Below are 7,869 nucleotides of genomic sequence, written 5' to 3'. Positions count from 1 at the left end.
GCAGAGAGAGAGGAGAGCCTTTGAGCCTTGGCACCAGCCAGGCAGTTGATTTGGCCCTGGCACCAGCCTTGGCAGTTGAGTTGGCCTTGGCACCAGCCTTGGCGGGCGGGCACGCGGGACATGCACAGGCGCCAAGGGGCGCAGCGCCGACAATCACGGCGGTGATTGCGGCGCAGGTGGGGGGACGGGAAGTCCGTCGGCGTTGCCGGGGGCCCAAGGAAGCGCGAGGGAAAAATTCCGCCGCTGAGGGCGCTCGTGCGGCAATAGCCGGGTGGAGGGGGGAGCGTGCCGGACGGGGCGTCGTCGCGCCGTCCGATGGTCTGCTGCCCCGCGCAGCAACCGTCGGGCGACGACCCGGGGGCCAAAAACCCGGCGACGACGGCGCTCTGGATGGGGCGTGACCTCCTGCCTCCAACCTCCTTCCTTTTTGAGCAGGTGTGACGCCGCGCGAGCGACGCTCCGAGATCGCCCGAGATAGCGCGGCGCGGCCCCGAGATCGCCCGAGATCGCGCGAGATCGCCCGAGATCGCGCGGCGCGGCCCGAGGCGAGGTGGATGGGTTGGGAGCGAGGGGGCGGAAGTGGCCAGTGCGGTAGATCGGTCAGTCGGGGCGCGTGAGCCGGACTTGTGAGCCGGACGGCTTTCATTTCTCCCTGCGTTGTTGAGCCAGGACTCAACATACTCGTTCTGTTGCCGTCCCAAACTGTCACTCCCCTTTCTCCCGGCCGGGGCGGGGCGCGCGCGGGGGCGGCGGGTGTGCGGCGAGTGTGCGGGATGTCTGTGGGCCCGAGAGCGATATGCCATGTCCGCCTTGCGTTGTTTCATAACATCGAAGGCTAAGCTCAAAAAAAGAAAAGAGAAAAATAAAAGAAAATTCCGCCGGACCGTACAGTTATTTTTTTGCGGCGCGCCATCACATCAAGGCTCCAAACGAGCAGGTGACTGTTTTGCGGTGCCGCTCATCGCCTGCGACATGCCGTTTGTTGTTGCGTGCGCGTACGCCTTCTCGGGCCTTCCAGCCCAGGGCTTCTCCGCTCTCGTCCTCGCTTCCCTCGTCGCCCTCGGCTCGGCGGCGGCGCCCGCTGCGGGTTCCGCCGAGCAGGCGAGGGCGCAGCTCGCGTCTCGCATCGCAGAGACGCGTCGAAGCAAGCAGGCGAAGCGGGTCGTGCTCTTCATCGGCGACGGAATGGGCCTGGGCACGCAGTACGCGACGCGCATCTGGGAGGGGCAGCAGGAGGGAAGTCTCGGCGAGGAGCACGTGTCTGTTCTCGATCGCGCGCCCCACGTCGGCGTGACCAAGACGTATACGCTCAACGCACAGACGGCGGACAGCGCCGCCTCGGCGACTGCCTTCATGAGCGGCGCGAAGACCATCAACGGCGTGATCAACACCAAGCCCTCCCTCGGCCGCGGCGAGTGCAACGCGTCGCGCTCTCCGGCCGACCACGCGATGCGGCACACTCCTCCATATCCTCTCCCTGCGTCCCGGCCATGCACTTTAGATTAGGTCTACACAAGCAGGAGAGTCTTACGCAGCTACCCAGCTCGCCTCTTCCCCACAGGCCGCTCGTCTTCATCACGTCCGAGCTGGGCTACCGCAACGGCATCGTGTCGACGGCTCGGGTGACGCACGCCACGCCCGCGGCCGCCTACGCCGTGTCGGCGGATCGCAACTGGGAGGCGTCCGTGCCGATCGCCGACTGCCCGCAAAAGGACATAGGACAGCAGCTCGCGGACGCGATGCTGGGCGGCCAGATAGACGTGGCGATGGGCGGGGGGATGCGCTCCTTCCTGCCCGCGTGCCAGGCGCGGGCCTACGCGGCCGGGATCTCCGTCAGCACGGGCGCGGAGACTCCGGCCGGCCGCGTGGTGATTGTCCACGACTTTGAGGGCGCGCGAGTGGCGTGCGCCGTCCTCCGCGAGGCATCTCCCCCCTCCCCCGCGGCGCTGCGCGCCGACGGCTTCGTGCGGTACTTCACCTACTCGGACTATGTCGGCAGCCTGCGCGTGAGCGGCTCGTTGGAGATCACCGCCCGCCCGAGCGGCGAGAGGGTCCTCTCGTTCGCGCTCCGCGGCGTCGACCCGCTCTGCTCCGGCGGGGCCGGCCCCAACCGCTCAAACTCGTGCGGCGTCCACGTCCACGAGGGCGAGAGCTGCGGCGCGGACGCGGGCGGCCACCTCTACGACCGCGCCGCGCTGCGGGAGGACCCGTGGGCGGGCGTCGCGTACACGGCGACGGCGTGCTCCGGAAAGTCCGGGAGCCGGACGGACGGGGAGGACCTGACGGCGCGGCTCCGCTCGGCGGGCGTCGAGATAGCGGACTCGCGCGCGGGGTTCGACGCGCTGCGCGGTGCGGCCGTGCGGAGGGAGGGGCGCGTTCTGGCCGGCTTCTCCGAGGAGAATGGCGGGAGCCACATGGTGTACGAGGCGAGGGTCGCCCCCCCTTGCCCCACCACCTCGTGTGTGTGGAGAAGTTTACCGACCGTACCTTACCTAGGCGGACCGGAATGCGAGCGTCGCGCCATCGCTCGCCGAGATGACGGCCGAGGCTATCCGCCGGCTGTCGGTGCACGATCGCTTCTTCCTGCAGGTGGAGGGCGGCCGCATCGACCACGCGCTCCACGCAAACCAGCTGCAGAGAGCAGCGATCGAGACCGCGGCCTTCGAGAAGGCGGTGCAGGTCGCGCTCGACTCGCTGAGCCTCGACGACAGCCTCATCATCGCCACGGCCGACCACTCCCACGGACTCATGTTCACGGGGTACTGCGCGCGCGGCTCCCCGATCGACGGGCTCTGCTACCGCATCGACGCGAGCGGCATCGCCGCGGCGGAGGGCCCTCCCAAACCCGCGCCCGTGCCCGAGGTGGACGCGGACGGGTATAACATCACGGTCGCCACCTTCGCCACGGGCCGGCGGCTGCGAGAGGAAGAGCCGCGCAGCGCTGCCTCGATCGCGGCGCAGGGGCCCGACTTCCTGTCGCCCGCCGTCTTCAAGGCTTCTTCGGAGCGGCACTCTGGCGAGGACGTCATCACGTACGCTTGGGGTGCGCAGGCGCACCTCGTCGGCGGCACATTCGAGCAGCACGTCTTGCACCACCTCATGCTTCACGCCATGAGCGCCGGCGGCGAGGACGACCGCATCGAGCAGCGGCGGGGCGGCGTCCCGTGGGTCCCGATTGCCGCCGCCTGCTCGGCGATCCTCGCGGCATTCCTGCTCGCGTGCAGGAGGTGCTGCTGCCGCCGGGGCAGGGCAGGGCAGGGGATTCAGCTGATGGACCAGCCAGAGGCGTCGCACGTGGACCCCACCTCCAGCGCCTATGCGGCCAGGTACGGAGGCGGCGCGTTCGGGAGCGGCGCAGCCGGCGCGCCGAAGGCATTGGCAGAGGGCGGCCGCGCGACGGGCGTGTGAGGGGAAACAGAGGAATGCAAAAGACACACTCTCCGTGTGAGCCGTGTACCTTTTTGTGATATTTATTGTTCCGCACATTTGCTTGCTTGGTTCTGTGTTGCGCGCGGTTCGACTTCGAGCGACGCTTGTTTGTCTCATAAAAAGATAAACACGTTCACTTCTTCTTCTGCTGCCGCTTCTGGTGCGACCCGTCGCCAGTCGCGAGCTTCTGGCGCAGCCTTGCCTGGAGGCGCTCTCGCTCGCGCTCGGTCTCGCGGTCGCGGCCCCACGGCAGCGCGGATGGCGCCGTCGGATTGGCCATAGGCTCGGCTGCGCTCGCGCCATTCGGCGCCAGCCCAAGGGCGGCGAGCGCCGCGTCCACATCGTCATCGTCGTCGCCGCCGCCTCCAGCGTCCTCTGCGCCCTTCCTCTGCTTGCGGCGCTCCTTCTTCGCACGCGCGAGCTGCTTGCGCCGCTGCTCCTCCTCCTCGCGCATCGCCCGCCGCACCGCCTCGTCGGCCGCCTGCCTCTCCGCCTCCGCCTCGCACTGCCGCGCCTCCCTCGCCAATGCCGCCTCGCGCAGCGCGTCGTTGCTCTCCGCCTGTGCGGCCGCCCTCGCCGCGGCTGCTGCGGCCGCCGCGGCTGCTGCCGCCCCATCGCCGTCCGACTGCGCCGCTCGCGAAATCGCCGCTCGGGCCGTCGCGGCCCGCGCTGCCGCCGCCCTCGCGTCCGCTGCCTGCGGCGCCTTGGTCGGCCTCGCCGGCCTGCCCCCCGCCGGCCTGCCCGCAGCCTCCTCCTTGGCCGCCTCCGCCTTGGCCGCCTCCGCCTTGGCCGCCTCCGCCTTGGCCGCCTCCGCCTTGGCCGCCTCCGCCTTGGCCGCCTCCGCCTTGGCCGCCTCCGCCTTGGCCGCCTCCGCCTTGGCCGCCTCCGCCTTGGCCGCCTCCGCCTTGGCCGCCTCCGCCTTGGCCGCCTCCGCCTTGGCCGCCTCCGCCTTGGCCGCCTCCGACTGCGCGGCGACCATCGCCTGCGCCGCGGCCTCGTTTGGCGGCATGCCCGCCGCGGCCAGCTGCGTGAAGAGCTCCCGGACCCGCGAGGCCAGCTGCTGCTGCACCTCGTCCATCGGCGCCGTCGAGAGCGGCGGAGGGGGGGCGGCGGGGGCAGCGGCGGCGGCCGGCGCGGCGGCGGATGGCTCGGACGGCGCGCCGCGCGCCTCGCCGTCCGCTGCCGCTGCGAGCGCCTCGACCTCCGCCTCTCCCCCCCGCACTGCCGCCGCACCCTGTCGCGGCTCCTCCGCCGCCCCCGCCGCGCCCGTCGGCGGCGCCGCGCCCTCCTTGTAGAGCGTGACGAAGCGCTGCTTGCCCTCCCCGGTCGAGACGTGCTCGAGGCCGAGCTCCGCGGCAAGCCGGTGCGCCACCATGCGCTCGAACGAATTGAGCGAGGCCGGGAGCGCGTGCGAGCGCTGCGACGCGTCCGCCAGGAAGCTCTGCAGGCGCGCGCGCAGCTTCGCCTCCGCCTGCGACTCGGTCAGCAGCTCCTTGGCCGGAGGGCGGGCGCCGGCCAGCTTGGCGGAGGGCGCGTGTCGGCCGCCCGAGGCGGCGTCCGCGCCGTACTGGGCTGCCGAGCGCACGTCGGCGTGCTCCTCGAAGTAGCGCAGCATTCGCGCGAGGAAGGGCGTGGCGGAGACCGTGTCCGAGTCTCCCACAAGGCAGACGTGGCGCCGGCCGCGCGTGATTGCCACGTTCATCCGGCGGTTCTCCGAGAGGAAGCCGACGACGCGCTGCGCGTTCGAGCGCACCAGCGAGATGACGATCGCCTCCTTCTCGCGCCCCTGGAAGCCGTCCACCGTCCCCACCTCGAGCGCGGACCCCTCGCCCGTGGCCGACGGCACGGCGCGCTCCGCCGCGAGCTCCTCGCGAAGCGCCTCGACCTAGAAGAAACGGCTCCGGGGAGGTCGTGCGACGCGCCCCTCGAGGGCCCCTCGCCCCGCGCCTCGCACCTGCGCGTTGTACGGCGTGATGACGCCGATCTCGCCGTGCCGCAGCCCGGCAGCAAGCAGCGCGCGGACGTGCTGGCCGACCACGCGGGCCTCGGCCGTGTTGCTCTTCGACTCCGCCACGAGCGGTGAGGCGCTGGGGCGCTTGGTGCCTCCGCCGTTCGCGCCGCCGCCTCCCTCGCCCTCGTCCTCCTCGCAATCACAGCCCGCGGTATCGATGAGCATGAGCGGCGCCTAGCCAGTAGCAATTGGTAGCCAATGGCAATTGCGTCACTCAGAACGGCATCGATCAGCGAAGAGCACGAGCGGCGCCTCCGTCTCGTCCGTCGGGTCGACGTGCGAGAGGTCACACAGACGGTGCTCTGCGACCGAGCCGTCCGCGACCAGCCGCCCGCCTACCATCTCGGAAACCTCGGCGTCATCTCGCGTCATCTCGCGCGAGCCGTGCGTCAACGATCCGCCCGCCATACAGCTCGTCCGACGCCCACGCGCACACGGCCGCGTGCATCCGGTACTGCGTGGTGAGCATCACGCCGAGCCCCGCTCCGTGCGGGCCGCGGAGGAGCCGCTCGAAGAGCGTGACGCCGAAGCCCCTCCTGCCCGCCTCCTCCGACTTGACGACGGGCGGAAGCTGCTGGTGGTCGCCTGCGGGACATGCCCGGGACAGCTCACGTGTCGTGGAAGTCTGACGGCGACGGGAGGGCGGCTGTGCAAATCGCCGGCGAGGACCGCGCGCCGGCCGCGCAGCAGCGCCACCCAGCAGGACGCCTCGAGCGCCTGCGCCGCCTGTGGGACACGTCCACGACACGTCACGGACACGGCCCGGCAGCGGCGCCTCAGAGCGGGTGCGCCGCCTCGTCGATGACGACGAGGTCGAAGGCGTGCTCGGGCGGCAGGCAGGAGAGCGCGCGGTCGGCGGCGCCTGATGCACCACGAACGGCTCGAGACTCGCTCCTCCGCAGGCAGCCGAGCGACGTCGGCCGGCGGCGCCCGTGTTTGTGCACAGCACCACCTGGCTCGCCTCGAGCAGCTGCCTCACGGATCGCCTCTGCCGCTCGGCCAGCTCGCGGCGGAGCGTCGACACCTCCGCCTTGAGAGCGGCGCGAGCGCGCCTGCCTTCGCGCCGCAGCTGGGTGCGCGCCGCAGACAGCTCGCCCTTGACGTCGCGGACGATGGCGGCGCCGTCCGAGACGGCGAGGCGGGCGTCGAGCGACGCGCCGAGCACCGAAGGCAGCAGCCTCGCCTTTTCACAGGCGCAGCCGTGAAGGGCCGGTCTTCACGGAGGGCGCCGAGGGCGGCAGCCGCGCCGGGTGGCCGACGCGCACGACCCGGAGCGGCTTGCCACCTGCCTCTCCGCTCAGCAGCCGCTCGGCCATGTTGTCGACGGCGACGTTCGAGGCGGCCGAGGCGAGCACCTGCCAGGAAGGGCTCCGAGAGGGGTCAGCGAGGGGCGAGAAACGGGAGGAGGCGGGCCGAGGCGGAGACCCGCTCGCCGCGCGCCACCGCCTGCCGGATCAGCTCCACCACCGCCGTCGTCTTGCCGGTGCCGGGAGGCCCGTGGATGAGGGCCACCTGCACGAGACAGTCCCGGACGCGTCACGGGCCAGTGGCTCTGGAGAGGGCTGCCCGCCGGCGCGCGAGGGCCCGCCGGCCGGCTCCGCTCCAGGGCGAACTGGACGGCGAGGCGCTGGCCCGCGTTCAGGCCCCGGTTGACGAGCTGATCCGCCGGCAGCGGCTCGGTCGCACCGAGGGCGGGGCCGCAGCTCAGCGCGGCGCCGTCGTCGCCGTCGAGGAGCGCGCGGCAGAGCGGCGCGGAGGCGGGCGGCAGCCTGCCCGCCCGCAGCGCGGAGAGCGCCGCGTCGAGCCGGCGGTAGGTGACGTCGTTGTGGAGGAGCGAGAGCGTGAGCGGCTCGGCGAGCTCCTCCTCGCCGGGCAGCTCCTCAAACGTGACGGTGAGCGTGCTCGCGCGCAGTGCGGTGATGGTGCACGTCGAGCCGGCAGCCGCCGCCGCCGCCGCCGGACGGAGCGTCGCCATCGCGCCGGGCGAGAGCCTCGTCGGCGGCAGCGGCCGCGCGCCGGAGAGCTGCAGCGTGAGCTGCGCGCGGCCGAAGAGCGCCGTCTCGGTCGAGAGGATGCGCAGCCGGTGCAGCGCGAGGCCGCGCCGCTCGAGCTCCTTGGCCGGGAGCGACTCGTGCAGCGCGTCCACCTCGGCGCGCTCCGCCTGCCGCTCCAGCGCGAGGCATTCGTGGAAGCGCGCGAGCAGCGCGTCCTGAAAGGCGTCGCCGGCAGTGCCGGCCGCGGCGGTGGTGGAGGAGGCCGCGTGGAAGGAGGATGAGGAGGTCGAGGCCTCGCCGTCCGCCGCGCCGCTGGCAGAGGACGCATCCCCACACATATCCGCTCGGTGGCGCCCCGCCGCGAACACCGTGCTTTTTTTGCCTCAACGGCTCGCTCACTCACTCACGGACGCCTGCCGCCGTGGCGCAGCGCGC

General features: G+C 72.0%; 2 protein-coding genes across 2 annotated transcripts; one reads left to right on the top strand and one right to left on the bottom strand.

Moving 5' to 3' along the window:
- Positions 1-972: 972 nt before the first annotated feature.
- Positions 973-3,408, top strand: EMIHUDRAFT_237210 (putative alkaline phosphatase; the record flags this gene model as incomplete). The annotated part of the gene is made up of 3 exons (XM_005778430.1): positions 973-1,424; positions 1,562-2,432; positions 2,497-3,408. 3 exons carry the CDS (start codon positions 973-975, stop codon positions 3,406-3,408), a joined length of 2,235 nt encoding a protein of 744 aa, XP_005778487.1.
- A 113-nt stretch (positions 3,409-3,521) lies between these two features.
- On the bottom strand, positions 3,522-7,772 carry EMIHUDRAFT_469076 (hypothetical protein; the record flags this gene model as incomplete). Its single annotated transcript, XM_005778429.1, has 7 exons — positions 3,522-5,314; positions 5,384-5,614; positions 5,877-6,025; positions 6,356-6,623; positions 6,706-6,795; positions 6,884-6,952; positions 7,059-7,772. The coding sequence occupies 7 exons, from the start codon at positions 7,770-7,772 to the stop codon at positions 3,563-3,565; spliced, it is 3,273 nt and encodes a 1,090-aa protein (XP_005778486.1). The 3' UTR covers positions 3,522-3,562.
- Between the last annotated feature and the right edge of the window lie 97 nt (positions 7,773-7,869).

This window comes from Emiliania huxleyi, assembly GCF_000372725.1.
Source record: "Emiliania huxleyi CCMP1516 unplaced genomic scaffold EMIHUscaffold_246, whole genome shotgun sequence".
NCBI classification, from domain to species: Eukaryota; Haptophyta; order Isochrysidales; family Noelaerhabdaceae; genus Emiliania; species Emiliania huxleyi.
Note: the sequence above shows the minus strand (reverse complement) of the source record. Positions and strands in the feature narration are given on the sequence as shown.